The following is an 18,768-nucleotide window of genomic DNA, read 5'->3' on the forward strand; positions in this document are numbered from 1 at the left end:
GGGTGATGATGCGAATTGCATAAGATTTAGCTAAGCTCAGACAGTATTTCAGAATCCCCTTTCTGGAATAGTTTCAGGTCAGTTAACAGTTGAGCCTACAGCATATCCCATTTCTTCCAGATCTGGGGCAGACAGATAAGCAACATCCAGCCCTACACACATAGCTCAACCAGTTCCTACAGTTACTTGAGATCAAAGTCTATGTGATTCCTAGTTGGTCTTTTTCTCTGATTGAACCCTGATGCATAATTTGCTGCTAGAACAAAATATTTAAACCATATAACAGGGTTTTTGGGACTGGGCCTTGGGTGTACATTAGAAGGGCCTTGAAGAGACGGTTTAGCAGGAGCCTGATGGCACTCCAGGAGGCCCTTGGTGAGGGTTTAAAGGAATGTGAGGAAAATGTTATTAGAACTGGAAGAGAGGTGACTCCTGTGAATAGTAGCAGAGTTTAGCAATGATGCCAGCAGCATTCACTTGGAAAGTAAAAAGCATATCTCATTTACTGGGTGATCTAGATAAGATTTCTAGCCAGTGTTGATGTGGTGTCGATTCTTCTAGCTGCCTATAGTAAAAGAGAAAGGCCAGGGTAAGAATTATTAAATGTAAATGAGCCACAAACTTTGGGCTTAATAAATAAAACTTTCTCACTTCTAGCCTCTCCAGACAATAAATGATGCTAAAATTAATAAATGAGTTCCAGGCAAATACCAAATCAGGGAACTGTCAGGAAAATGTCCGAAGATGAAGCCAAGGTCATAACAAAACCCTTTGTTAAAACCTCAAGAAGATTACAGATCTTTTCTAATCAACAGATGAGAGAGCTTCTAAAATTCTTCTCTTCTCCTACAGTGGTTTCACATGGGAACCCCAAATAGAGAAGGATATGCAAAGAGATTTTGAGTGTGGCTTTGTCTGATGGAAGAAATTATAAATTGTTTGAAAATAAACTTACAAAATTTTTAAAGGGATTATATCAGCTTTGAATTAAAAATGACTGTATAAAATGGAAAGATGAGCCCTCATAAACTGTTGTTAGGAATGTAAACTGATGCAGCCACTGTAGGAGAGTCTGGCAGCTCCTCCATGTGACCCAGCAATTCCTCCTTAGGTATATACTCAAGAAAATTGTACACAGATGTTCATAGCATTATTTGTAATAGCCAAAAAGTAGAAACAATTAAAATATCCATCAACTGATAAATGGATAAATAAAACAGTATAACCATACAATGGAATAATTCTAGGCAATAAAAAGGAATGACATATTTGTACATACTATAACATGGATGAACCTTGAAAGCATTACAAAAGTGAAAGACAATCACAAAGGACCACATATTGTATCATATCTATATAAAATGTCTAGAATAGGCAAATCTTTGGAGATAGGAGATTAGAGGGCTATGTGTTATGGAAAAGAAAAGTAATTCAAGAGCCCAGAATGGGGAACCGAGAACCAATCCCAGGCAGTAGGAATGAACACTAATCAAGGGACTGACAACATATACCCAAATGAGTTCCAGAATTGCTATGAACTAGTGGGCTGCTTTGTGCCTCTTTTTCATTTGCATGGTACTGTCTATTGCACTCTATGTTTTACACGTTAAATTCTAGGTACTTGTCTCTTTAGTTCATAGATCTTCAGATCAAGATGAACTGTATTTGAGTTGACTCAAAGAACTGTCCCTGAAGAGCTCCATTCACCTTTGTACCTGATTTAGAGGACAAGATCTTAGGATCTGATGCTCTAAATAGATGAAACTTTGGGGGAGGGGGCACTCTTGGGAGAAAGTATGTTGGGGGAATGTAAACAATTCATGGCCAGAGGGTGAACTTTAGTGGATTTTAAGATATGTCCACTTAGCATCAAGAGGTGGGGTCTATTCCTCTTCCTTTGAATATGGGCTGTACTCAGTAACTTGCTTCTAATAGAATGTGGCAAAAGTGATGTTGCATGACTTCTGAAGCAGGTCATGAAAGTGATATAGCTTCCACACTTCTTTCACTCTTGAGATGCTAACCCTTTGAACCAAGACACCATGTTGGGAGAAAGCTCAAGCTACATTGAAGAGGCTACATGTAGGTGTTGTAGCTGATTGCCTTAAGGCCCCAGTCAATAACCAGCATCTACCACCAGATGTGAGTGAATGAGCCTTTAGATAATTTCTGCTCGACCCCTGAGCCAGCCCAGCTGTTGCCAAGAGGAACATTGACAAGCTGTTCCCACTGAGCATTGCCCAAATTATAGACTTGTGAATAAAATAAATATTTTAAGCCACTAAGTTTTACAGTGGTTACCCAGCGATCAATGAGTGGAACAGGTGGTATTGATGAGACTGATTACACATTGGAAGTAAGGAGGGAGGAATCAAGAATGTTTATCAGATTTTCTAGGTTAAGCAAATTAATAGAAAGCAGTATCAGATTGTAGTGGCCTGTTTACCCATATAAAACTAACAATTACCAGTGTTTGAATAGTGTCAGCTGGGGTACTGGCTACACAGAGTTACTTTAGAGGAGGTAAGTGTCCATGAGATTTTTTTAAAGGCAAAGCCTTATGGTCACTTTGTTTAGGTAGTAACAGCATGATTGTTCTTAAGAAACTAAAATATCAGTGTAAAGAAGTTAGGATTGGAAGAGATAAGATGAAGAGCAGTGATTAAGTAGCTGAAAAATGATTTTATCCTAGCAACTGCAAATCACTATTAATCACAACCTCTTTTTTTTTTTTTTTACCATTACAATGATATTGATGTTTGTTATAATACCCTTTATAAATTTAATGATTCTTTTTCAGGACTTTGACATTTACTTTAACCTCTTACTGGAAAAGCTCTTGTCTGTAATAGGACCTTCTCTGATCATCCTATCTAAAATTGCAAATTCCTTATTCCCATTCTCCTTATTTTTTTTACCTGCTTTATTTATTTATTTATTTGCATTTAATATCATCTAACATACAAGTTTTGCTTATTTATCTTTATCAGTTTTCTCCCCCAACTGGAATGTAATTTCAATGAGAGAAGGATTTTTGTCTTTTTTTTTTTAAATTCATTTCTCTATCCCCAGTGCCTGTTACAATGTTGAGCAGATAGCAGGTGCTCCTATAAATGAATAAAGTAATTTTTTTAATTACAAAGAGAGGGTTAGATTTGTGTTCTGCATACAATCAATACAGAATGTATTTTATAGTATTCAAGTTTTTGGAAATCAGCAATCCAAATGTGAGATTATCCATGTATGTGTGTGTGTGTGTGTGTATGTGTGTATGTGTATGTAACCCAAATGCCTCCATTGCCCAAATGGGGTTCTAATAGATATCAAATGTCACTGGCTTTAGCTCCTCCCCCTTTTTGTCTTTGTCTTAATCTTTTATTTGGAAAATTTCAAATATACATAAGAAAATAATGGGAATAGTATACTGAATCTCTGTGACCCATTACTAAGTATCAATAATTATCAGTGTTTGGTCAGTCTTGGTTGATCCATTTCTTCCTCCCACTTTTCCCCCATGATTATTTTAAAGAAAATTAAAGACATCATGAAATTTCACCTGAAAATTTTAGATGTATTTCTAAATGTTGAGTACATTTTTAAAAAACACTATCATCATGCCATTACCACATATAACGTAATTAGCAATTTCTATCATCTAATACCTAGCCCATGATCAAATTTCCCCAATTAACTCTATAATATTTTTATTTAAATAAGGATTCAAACAAGGACCATAGACTGCATTTGGCTATTATTGCTCCTAAGTCTCATTTATTTCATAAGTTTCCCCTTGTTTTTATTAATGCCATTGATTTGTTACTTAAACCTGTACCATTTGCTGTAGAATACCCTATGTTCTAAATTTGGCCTACTGCTTCCCTGATATGAATTTAGCTTGTTCTTTAGTCCTTGTATTTTCTATAAATGGTAGTTAAATCTAGAAGAATGATTAGATTCAGATTCAATTTTTAGACAAAAATATTTCATAGGTACTTTTTATTGCATCATACCATGAGACTTATAACATGTGATTGTCTCAATTTAAATGCTGCTAAAATAAATTAATGAGTTATTAGCCTGATTTCTTACTTATACAGTTGGTCATTAACCTCTCAACTACTTTAAACATCCAATTATCTTTTCATAGATTCATTATTTCATTAAAATTCGCAAAAATGATGTTTTTTTCTAAATCTACTTTTCTTCCTCATTTATTAGCTTCAATCTTTCTGTGAATAAAAACTTTTTAAACTATTAAGTTATATTAAAATGTATCATGTACTAGAAAAGCAGCATAAGTGCTTCATTTTTTTCCTTTTTTAATTTTCAGACTTATGAGTTGGTTTCCTAGCAAGTCCCAATGTAATCAATGAGTTTCTTTTATTTTTTAAAATACCATCATGAACTCTTAGATTTGATTGTATTTTGATATGTTTCAGTTCAGAATTATTCTTTCTGATCCTCAAATTTTCCTATTTTAGACCAGTGGGAGTCCTTAAGAAGTTGGCTTCTGTGTCCTTTTGATATGATCTCATTAGTCTTAAATAACTTCCATGTCTCTGGCATGAGATATTCTAGGATCATCTTGTATATTTCCTGCTCCAAATCTGGAATCAGCTATTTCCCCTTTCTACCTTTTGCTCAGGAAATTATCTGATGCCTCCCACCTTCAACCTGGTATACCTCAGAATGTTTTTGTTTCCATGACACGCCAATTCTGCACTTAGAGTTCTAAAATGAATAATAAAGAACTTAATCCCTAATAGTTACCTCCTCTCTTTCCTATTTCTCTTCTAAGCCCATGGCTGAAAGGTTGTTAGTAAGAGCATTGAGGGGTGGTAAAAGTACTAAGATCGTTACCTTGAATGGGAAGAAGATAACAAAGATGCCGTCAACATTAGAAAAACTGCCCGGCCTGAAGACTCTAGACCTTCAGAATAACCTAATTCCCAAAGTGTGCCCAGAGATAAGCACCTTAACCCAGGTGAGGACTAGCACATCTTTTTGGATTGAGGATGGAAAATAGGAGGAAAGAAAAGAGTTGGGAGAACAATAAGGCTTCAATCTCTGGAGAATTAGCTTCCTGGAAATTTACTGTTGAGCATTGTGAGAGAGCATCAGGAGGTTTTTCTCCCTTAGGGAATTGCATATGACAGGGGAAGAAGATGTTTCAACTTATTCAGGTACACTTGAGCTCACATCTAGAATCAGAGTATTAGGTCTCTGCCACACTCATCTTTCTGGAGGCTGTCATCTGAAAAATGTTGGGAGCCTGGATCTGCTTGTCTACCTTGGGGGTTCCATCTGGAAGTTGTTTTGAGGATCCCTGAGATGCTGTTCATCCTGGGGACTATCTTGAAGCTTTTGCATATGGAATGAAGACACAGTTTGGATTTAGGGAGGGAGTTCTTTTTCAATTTCCTAGAGTAGGCTGAACTTTGAAATGGAGTGTTGGCAGGGAATGGGAAGGAGGGGACATTCATTTACTCTGAAGTAGTCTCTAAAAGAGTATTAGTATGCTAAATAAAGAATGCCCTTCTTAAAGAGCAACAGTTGACATGAATAAATCCCAGATGCTTGTGTTAAACATCTCTGTCAAACAATGTGAAACACCAGCTACTGTCTTGAGATTGAGAGGAGGCAAGGGATATTAACTTTGCAGGTTTCTTTTTGCTCACTTGTAAACTGTCATCATCATGGAAAGAACCTATAACCAGCTAAGTCATTGCAGTTCATTAGTTTTGAATTCAGTATTACCCCCCCTGATCCCCACCCCCACCCCAAATCTCTATTTTCTTACTTTAACCTACCTCATTTTCTTTTTGATTTGCAAAATTATTTGAGCTTGTAATCTGTGTGGCCAAATCTTTGCAAGAAATAAAGCAATACTAAAAGTACATTTGTAGTTACAGAATAACAAGGATTTGGACTTTTCTAATGGGACAGAGGAGTTTCTCTGCAGAAGAATTTAGGATTTGACCAAGCCCTGAGCCAGTTCTTACCCTCTGCGTGATTTTTTCCCCCAATGAATTAACACAGTGCATTAAGAAAAATCAAATACTATAAAAGGTTTATAATAAAAAACAACTATCTTCTGTCCCACTCACTCTCACTCTCAATCCTGTTCTCCATATACAACCACTTTTAACTCATCTTTTTTTCTTGATTTGTTTCATTTTAGATATCACTCTTCTTCATCTTCTAAGTATAATTATATTAATATGTTTATTTTCTTCACAGTTTTCCTTTAAACTTCATATTATTACACCTTCATCTCTTCTTCCATCAATTACAATCTCTTTTTCACTCCCTACTTTGTAAGATGGAAATGTTAGCATCAGTAATCCACCTTCAGCTCTCTTCCTGTCTTCTGCTTCATAAATTCTAAACTTAATTTTATAAGATATATAACATTTATGTATTCAGTTATAACCACAATTAAATTTTTGTCTCTTGGAGAATTCTAAAATGTATGTTATGAAGTAAATATCATTCACATGGAGTCAATTAGTGTACTATGATTATATTTTCTTGTATAACCTTTTTTTCTTTGAGTGACTTTCTTCCAGGAGGCTCCATTCTTCTAACCCAATCTAAGCTGACTACTATTCAGGTTTTCTGCACACTGTCCACCAAGGACAATCTCTTTACAGCTCTCCTGAATTGGACCACTGTATCTCCTATTTTCCTCTTTCTTAATCTACTCTTTTATTTTGTAGGAATAAATCTCTAGATAACATCCTAATCTTGGTATGTGGTAGTTAGTTAAATTTTGGAACTCTTATCTACCTGAAATGTGTATTCTTCCTTCACATTTAATAGTTGTTTAGTTAAAAATTACAGATTGTAAAATATATTTCCTCAGGAAGAAGGCTTGAGAATCTGATTACCATTATTTTGTTTTCTTGTGGCTTCCCTGTTATTTTCCTCCTCATCCTTCTACTATTTAGAAGAGACCCCAATTTTGACTTGCTTGTTTTCAGTTTTCTTAAATAGGGAGCTGGCTCAGCTCTGACCTTGCTTTTAAAGAAGAAATTATACCTTACTTTTAAAAAAGAATTTGATTGATTTGAAACTAGCCTTCTTGTGGACTACCCTTAAAGTGCTTTGCAAGGCAGATTCAGGCTAAAGATATTATTGTTTAGATGTTCATGAACTAGTAATTTTTCTCATATAGGGTTGTGAGATTTTGGAAAAAAAAATCTCTTCTCTCATTATAATGGGAGTTCCAAAAGCAGCTTGAATAAAATGTGCTAGAAATACTCAAAAGATGGATATAGATTATTTACACAGTTCAGAGATTGTACTGTGGTCTTAAAGATGCCACTGATTTCTAAAAAAAGAAGGTATTTATAAGAATTTGCTGAGTGAGCCATAATGCTGCCCTCCTTCATACACTTTTGTCGTACATATGCTACTTAGAAAAATGTAAAAATCTTGTTATTTTTCTCAGTAATTTGATTCAATTCTTTTTATTAAATAGTTTATGGAACCTGACAGTATATTATGTACTATGTAGGTGTAATGAATGGGAATATTTACTGTCCTTAAGGAATTTAAGGATTAATATTTCATATACTAACTCAAACATATTTATACTTGTCATAGCCCAATTATTTCATATACTAACTCAAACATATTTATACTTGTCATAGGCCAATACTATTCTAAAATAGTATCATCAAGCCATAATCTAGTTCAGAACGACTTCCAGGTAAAGTTGGACATTTCAGCTGGGTTTTTTACATTTAAAAAAGTTTTTATCCAAATTAGTCATGGATCTCATTTTAAAAATCAAATAAGTAATTGAAAGATGTAATAAATAGCATAACACTTTCTAGTAGTAATTAATAGCTACAAGCATAGCATAATTAAATGTTAGGAGAAATTGCCTGAATCAAGTTCTAGAAGTACATATGATACATTGAATCAAATATAGGGTTAGTGAGAATGAGCTGATGGCTAGAATAGAAAAGCATGTAGCCCATTAGAAGGAAGTAAATCAAACTGGGCAAATTGGAGCTGACTGAGCTCTATAGATACTTGATTTTGAAAAAAAAAATGATGTGGAGCCATATGAGTGTTCCACAGTTTGAACTATGTTTACAGGTATGTCCCAAGCAGGCAGCAATCAACTAATGTTTACTGAGCAACTATTGCATTCCAGATACCATTCTTTGAATGCTAGATGAAACACATAGAGACCCTGTCATTGTGAAATTTCCACTTAATAGTAAAGATATAATATATATTTGAATCAATATAATAGAAAGCAGAAGATAATACCTGGTCATAGATTGTACACAGTGTCATGCATGTACAATAGGAGGATGGCTTTGTGGAGAAGGTGGTACATGACAGTGGGGAGTATTAAACACAGACATCTATTATAACAACTGGAAAACCAAGACATAGTGATAGTTTAATGGAAACAATCCTGAAACACATTATCACTGTAGAAACAAACAAAAATTTCCAGTAAAATTAACAAATTAACATAAAGTCTTTATTCTGTGGTCAATATTTCGTCTCCTGAAAATGTCATTCAAAAGTGGCTGTGAATTTAGAAATCTTTGAAAAAATGAGTTAGATATCATTAAGAAAACAAATAAGTTTAACATTTAAAAGCCAAATGGAAGTGTCTATATATATTTGAAGTACCTACTGCATTTCTAGTACCATGCACATCTAACATTTTGTGAAATGGTCTCCTGGGTCTAAAAGATTATAGCTAGTATTTTATAATATCTATTATTTGTCAGACACTTTATTATATCAATCCTTAAAATAGCCTTTAGAAGTAAATGCTGCTATCCCCAATTAAAAAACAAAAAGGAGACTTAGGAATTAGAGTGAGTTGCCTGAGATCACTTACCTAGTACATTGCATAGCAGATAGTCCCCAAAGCCTATGCTTTGCCTTCTGCACAATACTGACTAATAAGTGTGTAAACCAATAGAACAAGAATATTTAAAATGAGAATTCCATGTGTTGCATACAAGATAATTCCATTATGTATATGTATGTGTGTGTATGAATGAATATATTATGTGCATTTATAAGCTTATATATAATCATTCTGAGCAACAGTAGACAGTGTAGTATAAAAGTTAACAGCAGACCATAGAGTGAAACTAAGCTATTTCACCATAAATCATAGCCTGGACCTCAGATCCCTTTTCTGGAAAGTTGGTGGTATTGTGAGGCAATGTATAAGGCTGCTTGGCACAGTGTTTGATACCTATACCTATTAAATTCTATTCAAATGTTAGTGTTATCATTAATAAATCATTTTCTTCTGATTTCTTGTCCTCTTCTCTCCTACTTATACAAAGATTGCTACACATGAAACCTAGATTTCATAATGCAAAAGCATCGATGGATGCAGAGATGCTTATCTCATATCCAAGACATAAGAGGAACCACACATATCTATTTCAAGGCAGGCCACAGATAGGTTATAACACAGAGATATGAGTAGGCCAATGCAATCAAATGAGTCTATTCAAATTTAGGAAGAATTTAGAGCAAGTGTGCAAAGATATGGAAAGGACTATGGGGAGGTTGAACATATTTAAAAAATATTGGGTGAGGAAATTCCTCATTGATTATTTGGGCAGCAGTTTATATATAATCTAGCAGGACTGGATAGAGGGAATTTAAATGATAGCATACCTCATTCTTTGCATTCTTTGGCTATGTAATGCTATCTGTAATCAGGCAGTCATGATTACTATTCTTAAAGTAATTGCAATGGTATGTAGCTGAAAAGGTTGCATCTAAAAGGAAATTTGAGAATTTCCTTGACTGAATATAGGTGGAGAGAGAGAAGTTCTAGGCGATTCCAAAGTTGGCTACCATAAGATTACAAAAATGGTGGGTGCATTAACTTAAGTGTGGATGGGAAAAAAAGATTTGTCCATTGACATTGTCCAGTTTTAAACTTTGAATTTAGAATGTCAACATCACATTCACTTGAGATATCTTTTGAGCCCAAACTAACAAGATGTAATTTTTACAGGGATAATTACATTTAAGAAAATAATTCAATTGCATAAGTCTGGGATGTGGCTTATCTCTTTGACTGTTAACTTAGCAGTTTTCATTGACACAGACAAAATTAAGTATGCATCAACAATATGTCTTGTTGCTTAAAGAGTGCATGCCAGGTTAGGCTGCATTAATAGAAGTATAGTCATCTGACCGAGGGAGGTTTCCTGGTCCCACTAGCATCTATACTATGAGACCACATTTCCTGTATCACCCGAGGTGCCATGTTTTCAGAGAGAGGTACTTAGAAAAAATTAGAAAGTGACCAGGTCAGTGATGGGTCTAGAAATTATGTCCGGAGGGAAACGGTTAAGGAAGAATGAAAAAAATTCAGGAGGAATATGATAGCAATCTTCAAAAATTTGAAAGATTGTTATGTGGGAGAAAGGAGCGGGGATAAAACTTTTTTTATAATTGCTGTGGGAATAATTGGGTAGAAGTTTCAGAGAGCCTAAACATAAAAATAAAGTAAACAAATAAATAAAGCTTCCTAACTAGATAAAAGAATTACTCATTATTGTGTCATGAGGAAGATATATAATTGCCCATTTACATTTAATATGCTACTAGGTGACTTATAAAACTTCATTTGGATTGTAAGATGCTATAATTCTCTTGGTAATGGGTCCATAAGAAACCATTTAGTAGCAATGGTACCTATCTATGTCAATATGCCAGTTTCCAAGGGACAGAAGAATTACATTCTGAAAATACCAGCAGAACTTTATTTTATATATACTTATTGAAGTAATGTAAGTTTTAAATTTACCAAGTAGTTGTTTCTTATATGACTAAAGCCTTCCCTCAGGAACTGCCCATACCATAGAGAGTATTACTAATGAAACACTGTGTGTACTCTTTCTGGATGCTTGCTACTTCTGAAACCCTTTGTGAATACCATACCATTTAGAGTAACTGTGTCAAGGCATCCCCAATGTCTCGCCTCAAACATCACCTCCTAATGACTCAGTCTAGCTCTGAGTTACTTTCCATTCCATTATCCCATTTCCTTTCCTTCATATGTAGCATTTAACACTAACAGAAATTATTTGTCTGTCTCACTTCCTAAAGTATAAACACTATGAGAGAGGGATCATTTGTGTCTTTTTTACTGTAGCATTCAGAATAATATCAGGCACATAATAAATATGATTAATTAATGAAACATTTAGATTGGGTCTTGAGGTATACCTCAAGGGTAACTCATTCCTTGCTGTGGTGTCTCTGGACCTTATGTATAATTTATGTAACTTAGTCTGAATCTCTGACATATTTGCCATGATGATAAAGTATAACCACTTGACCTTTAAGATACCTTTATGAATTTGAAGGCCATCGATAAGTTCTTTTAGTTATCCTATTCTATCAAGAATAATCCCAATACATTCATTTTATCTTAACTTTGAAAACCTTTACATTTTGAGGCTTTCAGTTGCACCCTCTTCCTCTTCTACATGTCATATTTGGTGTGGAGCTCAGAATTTCACATGGAAGCCTGTCTTAGCCCAAGGGCCGTGTAGTTAATGTGTCACCCAGAAAAAGTGTCTTTTCTTGAGTCATATATCTATTTTATATCATCTTGGGAGCTAAGTTGAATCAGCCATTCTACTAAATTTCTCTAGATTGTCCTTTAAAATTACCTTTCATCAAACCTCTTACATCTCCTCTTGTCAACAGATAGCTTTGTTTCATATTTCATTGAAAAAAATAGACACTGTCAGTTAAGAACTCTCTCATCTTTCCCTTACTAAATCGATTCCTGTGCTCTGATCTGCATACACCTTCTCTACCTTCCTGCCTACTACCTCGAATAAGAGTCTATTTTTATCTAAGGCCAGCACCCACTTGTGCTTTGGATTCTATCCTCTCTCATCTCCTAAAGGATTTTGATTCTGCAATTATCCTTCTCTTTATATCATTAGTTATTCATTCTCTACAGGATTATTTTCATCAAAATATAAGTTGTGATATATTTTATTTTAAGGGGAAACAAACCCTCCAGCTTCTTCCTAATTTCTAGTGTCCCTTCATAGCAAATGTTTTGTTTTCACACATTTCCTCTGCAGCACACTTTTTCTGATGCTTCACCTGGACCACTACATTCATGCCTGTGTTACCTCTGTGTTTTGCTTCTTGCTCCACCTGAAGACTATTCTTTATACACGTCAGAGTGCTCCCATTAAGACACAAATCAAATAATCCTACATAATTGTTCAAAACTCTACAGTCCTTTCTAGTTTTGCTTAGAGTAAAATCCCTACTCTTTACCCTGATTTACAAAATAATACATAACCTGGCTCAAGTATACCTTTCAAACCTCACTTTTTCTAGGTTTCCCTTTACCATTTATGCTCAAGCAATATCAGCCACATCTCTTGGCTTCTCAACCATACCAAGAACGTTCCTGCTTTGGGGTCCTTATTTTGGCTATTTTTTCTTTCTTATTGTCACTCATATCTCCTTTTAAATATCAACTTCTAAGACAAGCTTCCTTGATCAACCAATCGCTATCTCCTCATTTTAAAAATTATCTACACAGCACTTAGTACTATCAGTTATTTTTCTTATTAATTTAGTTAGCCATTCACTCATTCACTCATTCAATTATTTCACTGTTACTGTGTAAGTGGTTTTAGGGTAAATGCATTACTTAAATGTCTTATTTACCGCTGTATATTCTGTACCTAGAATTAGTGGCTCATAGGAGGCATACAATGCATATTTTTTAATGAATGTTAGGGGGAGGGGGCAAAGGGAGTCAAATATATGGTGATGGTAGGAAATTTAACTTTGGGTGGTGAATACATAATCCAGTATGCATGTGATGTATTATTGTACACTTGAAACTTATGTAATTTTATTAACCAATGTTACCCCAATAAATTTAATAAAATAAAAATAAATGTTGATTCACCTTCTTCCTTAGAGATGGCTATATCTCTCCCTCTGGAACAAAGGACAGGCATGGAAGGATTCTGCTCATTTAAAAAGATTCAGATTCTCTAAACTCATGGTTTCTTTTCTGTAACACAAACCACTGCATATCCAGATATTATCTGACTGTCTGCATTGTTGGTGGAAAAATAGCAATATTCTGGGCACTTTTGTTACTGTCCTTTGTCTCTTTCCCAGGGGTCTCATGCTTTCTACCAGCATCTATGAAATGGTAGCAGGTTAACTATTATTTGCAAGTTGGGTAAAATCTCAAACCTTTAACGATTCCTTATGTTCTTGTATTCCTCACAAGTATCACAGAAATTTTGTTAGGTTGTCAGCACTGGCCTTCTGCTATGACTTTTTTAAAACTAAATTTGTGCAAAAGAATGAAATCTACTTCCGTTTTGGAAAAAACTTCGAGTAGTTATTGTGATAGACAAATAATGCCCGCCTCCCCAAGATACCCATATCCTAATCCCCATAATCTGTGAATATGTTGGGTTACATATCAGAGAGGAATTGGGGTACTGACAGAATTAAAGTTAATAGCTGACCTTGAGATGGGGAGATTTTCCTGGATTATCTGGGTGAGCCCAGTATAATTATGAAGGTCTTTTAATGTGGAAGAGAACATCAGAGTGACATGATTTGAAAAAGACTACCAGTCATTGCTGGCTTTGAAGATAAAATGGCAAACTAGAAGCCAAAGAATGTGGGAAGCTTCTGAAAGCTGGACAAAGCAAGAAAACAGATTCTTCCCTAGAATCTCCAGAAAGGAATATAGACCTGCTGACACCTTGATTTTATGTCAGTGAGACCCGTTTCTGATATCTGATTTCTGGAACTTAAGATCATACATTTGTGTTGTTTTAAACCACTAAGTTTGTGATAATTTGTTACAATGGCAATAGGAAACTAATATAGTCACAGACTCTGGATTAAGTTTTTTCATTAGAATGGCTGCATAAATACAGACATACCTTGGAGATACTGGTTTGGTTCCAGACCATGTAATGTAATAAAAATCCCAACAAAGGGTCTTGCCTTCAATTTGTAAAAATACAACACCTGTGAAGTGTAATAAAGTGAAGTGTAAGAAGACAAGGTATGCCTGGATATTTTAACTTCACCTTTACAGAAGAATAAGGCCTCTAAGATGGTGGATGTGTGGTTTTTTGTTTCCAGGACAGTGGTAAATCTAAGAAGAGAGCATGTATGGAAGCAAAACCTTTTTTATGAATTGTAAGGACAATGAATTCTATTGTAAATGAATCTGTGTCTACTTTATATTAATTTAAATCATTAACATACATCCACACCAAGTACCAGGTGACATTTAAATATAATTGTAAATTGCCTAAATTTTTTTCTTAATTATTTTTGTCTTATATAAATACATTAATTTGTCAGAACTCCTATGATTCTTTTTCTTTTACCCCTAATGTTAAAATTCTGAAATATGGAGTTGGTAATGAAATCTGAATGGTAAATTAGGTTTGGGAGTGAAAGAAAAGACTCTTTTTGTATCTTGGAAGATGCAATTTGATTTCAAATCAAATAAAAAAATGATATTTTAGGGAACAATCCTGTATCATTGATTTATTGGATTAGAAAATCAAAGAGGAACTTTCTAACTCCTCTTATGTGCAATACTTCCTATATCTAACCAATCCTCACTGGTAGAGAAGGTGCCTATGGGGTAGATCTTCTCTACCCTACCGTGCCTTGTTAGTAGTTTCTATTATAAACTTTGTCATCACAGAGTCACTTTATCCTCCCCCGCCCCAACTTTTCTATCCTGTAATAAAGAAGTCTTATTGGTCTAAATTAAAAAAACAAAAAACAAAAAAACAAAAAACAAAAAACACATTTGGGAGTAGTACAACAGGAGGACCTCAGATCTTGGGCTATATTTCTGATTTCAGGAAATTAGCTTCTTTGTTGAGTTTTTAATGGTTTTGAGTCTATGGGTCACAATATTAGGATATTCTTGAGTTACTCAAGTGCATATGAATGAATCATTAATTGCATTTTTAAATACCCTTGGAATGGTTTGCAATACAATTTTAATGAGTGCTTTAGTGAGAATTAAATTGTTTTAATTAACATAAAGTGTTTGAACATAAGCCCAAATGAACTTTATTTATAAAGACCACTTTAGGTATATGTGAAATAATTGTTTAGAATCATGTTGGAATTTTCTTAGGTTACATAGATCTCAGCAAAGGGGCTTAATTATTTCTTTTTTCTCATTTGAAGATGGATAATGTACAAGTCCATTAAATTTCTTTATGGTTGCAGTTGACAGCACTAAATCTGGGAAACAACCTTTTAGAAGAAGTTCCAGAAGAGATGAAATACCTTACATCCCTGAAAAAGCTCCATTTATTTGGAAATAGAATTCATAGATTTGCATCTGGAGCATGTGGTAAGTTAAAGAAAAGCAACATTATAGCATCAAATTTAATCCCTTTACTATATTTAACAATTTGGAACTAAAGTGAAAAAGGAGTTTTAATCCTTTTTTTTGTTGGAGATATTTAGACATATTCTTGAAATTAAGGAATTTGGGGGACTTTTTTTTTTTCAACTATTGTAATATGTTTCTTTACATGTAGACCTAAGAAAATAAGTAAGCATCAGTGTTAGTGAATTTTCTCCTTTTTCAGAATCAGTGTATGTTTAGACTCTTGAATCTGTGGGCTCTTTCTCTATGCCAGAGTAAAAACTAGTTGGAAATCAAATCAAGAAAAAAACTTTCTACAGCTCTCTTTGTTCTTTACACTTTTTATTGTCTCAGATACTAAGTCACAGTTTTTGATCAATATACTAAGTTTAAATCAATTTGAGGAGAATTTTAAAGAAAAGATAGGGAATCCAATAATTGGCATTCCATTCAGTATGAAACTCTACCGTGAATATTTTAGTTTCTGTATTTCTTAATTTAGGGCTGTTGAATTTTGGAAATCTCATGTGATTGATTGACATGAATTATGTTTTATGTCAGGTCCTGATTATCCAGCTGCAGAAATAGTTTGGTATCAGGGGGTTAAGCACGTCCAACATGTATGACACAACCCTATCGGCCTGTCCAGAGTGGACTAGACCAGGGCTAGATATGTATCCTAAACTGGGTCAGTCATATTCTCTCTCTTGCAGATTATGATAAAATCTGAAAGTTTAATTGGTTTAAGCTAATCACATGAATTAAGACAATGGTTACACACTGGTGGCCCCATGGCTAAATCTGGTCCACAAATAGGTTGGATCTGTTTTGCCTGCCTTTTTAAAAATTTGAGTTTAGTACCAACATTTGCAGATCAAGAGAATTCACATAAAAGCTTAGATTTCTGTTTGTTTGGATTTTTTGTTTGTTTTAAAAAAGATTTCTGTTTGTTTGGATTTTTTGTTTGTTTGGATTTTTTGTTTGTTTTAAAAAAGAAAGTTTAAGCAACACTGTAATCACATTGCTGTGACAGCAATTGCTAGGAGCTGGCTGAATGGCTGCTGCCCTCTTAGATAAGGCACGGATTCTCCAGGTCAACACACATGGGCCAGTTGGATTTCCACCAGGCCCACTGCTGTGTTTTGTTATCTTCTTGGTTCCTATAGGCATTTCATTTGAGAAAACTCTGTTTATCCTGTCTGTGGACAATCAAATGCAGGAGTTGTGGGATGGCTACAAATACATGGAAAATTAGAGAAAATCTGTTCAAAAGAGAAAGACGTGGGAAGGGAAAAGGGGGACAGGACATGAATATGAAGCTGAGAGAAAGTATAATGAGAAATGAAACTATGTTCTGCACTCTGTGTTCTGCAGAGATTCCCAGATGGTATGTAATCTACCAGACTTTGAGAAGCTCAGGGTGGGGAAGACAGTCTATTATCCTGGAGTGTGGCCGGGGTCTCCTTGGACATCACAACTTGGTTCAGTGCTCCGAAACATCAGAAGCCCAGGAGATGAAGCATGAGCATTTTTGTGACTACCAAGAGCAGACAAAGGACTATGTATATATAAATAGCCAATACATATATATGAGCTTATAATTAATTATACAGCATGTATATATTATCTGTATATATAAAATATATTTATATTAATATGACTTTTGGCCACCACCACTGCTGTGGTCTGAGGGCTTAGCATGTGGGGCAGCAGGGCAGTGGGCCTACACAGCCATGGGCTAGCTCATAGGGAAGTCTATGAGAAGAGCCCTGATGGGGAGGAGAACAAGGTATACTTGGAGCAAGAGTACACCAAAAACAGAATCACCGACTTTGAGTTCAAGCCACTGATGGTACTGCCCTTGGAGATCTATCTTTCAATGAGCCATAATGTTTCTCCACAACTTCCTGCCATTATAGCACTATCTCAGAATTCTGCACAGGAGAGGCATGCCAGACGATGGCCAGGTGTGACACCCAGTATTACTAGTACAAAGAGTAGGTAAAGAAGATTAAATGCTCAGCCCCCTCTCCTCCACCCTCCACCCCAGTACATCAGCTTAGTCTTGAGCTCTGTGTAGAAGCTGGTGACCAATGAGGATGTGTTCCCCACGAAATATGGCAGAAAATTTCCAGGCTCCTTTGAGTCGCTGGTGAAGATTGGAAAATACTTGTTCCATGTGCTAGCACACATCTACTCATCCCACTTCAAGAAGACCCTAGCCCTGAAGTAGCACAGGCACTTAAACACACACCACATCCACATCATTCTCTTCACCAGAGAGTTTACCGTTTTTGGCCCCCAAGTGACTACTGTCATGAACAATCTCACGGAGGTGCTGTGCAGCAGTGGAGCACAAGCATGAGAGGTGAGCCCCTCTCCCCCAGCTAGATAGGTGTGCACAAAAGCAGTAAGAAGATGCTATGTGTACTTGAGTTGGTCTGCTTGGATGCACACACATGCTGGGCCTGGCTGAGCTGAGTGCCAACTTCACAGCTGCAGGTAGGCATGGGGCATTTGGCTGATTTACCTTGGTGGTTTCCTGTTGAGTGGATGAATGTCACTAATAAAGAAGAACCTTTGGACTTAATTCATTTGCACAACAAACATTTATGGTACTGCTGTCTGAGTCAAAGAAAAAAAAAAAAGAGCGTGGGTAATGGTGCTTTTTAGTTTCTCATTCCAGTTCATGGTAGCTTGACTGTACTTTTTGTCCTCAGGAGCCATAACTTAGCATTATAACTTTGTGATAAATTAACCTTCTTTGTTTAAGCTAGTTTAAGAGGTTATCTATTACCAGCAACCTAAAGAGCCTTGGCCACAGCAAGAAATAAAAAGGACAACAAAGGTATATGGAAAAGTGGTTAAAAATTATTTTCTGACATGTAGCTAAAGCAACTAAAATTATTTTCTAACAGATGGCTTAAAAAATTTGATCCTGCTTAATCTGAACAACAATCTACTCACATGGATTCCTGAAGAAGTCAGCAGGTAATTTTGTTTATAATTAGTTAACCTCCCACCCACTCCAACCCACCCTGGGCATCTGAGCACAATTGTGCCTTGCCTAAAGTCCTTGCGGGATTTATGCATAGTAGCAAAGAGGCATCTGAAGGACTGAGGCAAGGCACTAATTTTAAGCAGATGATTCCTTAAACACTTCAGAGAAATGAGAAACAGCATGGTTTGGTAGTCTAAGTGTAAAAGTGGGCATTTAAAACAAAGTTCTAAAGTTGATTGTGTTATTGATCTGCCAGCTCTGGGGTTCTTGGACCTTGCTCCACTGTAGAATTGGTGACATTAAATTTTACTTCATATCTGTTTCATATGAGTAA

General features: G+C 35.4%; 1 protein-coding gene and 1 pseudogene across 1 annotated transcript in view; both read left to right on the forward strand.

The window, feature by feature from the left end:
- Positions 1 to 4,407: 4,407 nt before the first annotated feature.
- Positions 4,408 to 18,768, forward strand: part of LRRC69 (leucine rich repeat containing 69) — a 92,420-nt gene continuing 78,059 nt past the window's right edge. The window contains exons 1-3 of the mRNA XM_039866382.1: positions 4,408 to 4,984; positions 15,289 to 15,415; positions 18,352 to 18,424. Of these exons, the coding sequence (XP_039722316.1) occupies positions 4,802 to 4,984; positions 15,289 to 15,415; positions 18,352 to 18,424 (383 nt within the window). The 5' untranslated portion in view covers positions 4,408 to 4,801. The remainder of the gene's footprint in view (positions 4,985 to 15,288; positions 15,416 to 18,351; positions 18,425 to 18,768) is intronic.
- LOC120605479 (MOB kinase activator 2-like) lies at positions 17,112 to 17,918 on the forward strand (annotated as a pseudogene).

This window comes from Pteropus medius, unplaced genomic scaffold, assembly GCF_902729225.1.
Source record: "Pteropus medius unplaced genomic scaffold, Ma_sr-lr_union100, whole genome shotgun sequence".
Lineage (NCBI taxonomy): Eukaryota > Metazoa > Chordata > Mammalia > Chiroptera > Pteropodidae > Pteropus > Pteropus medius.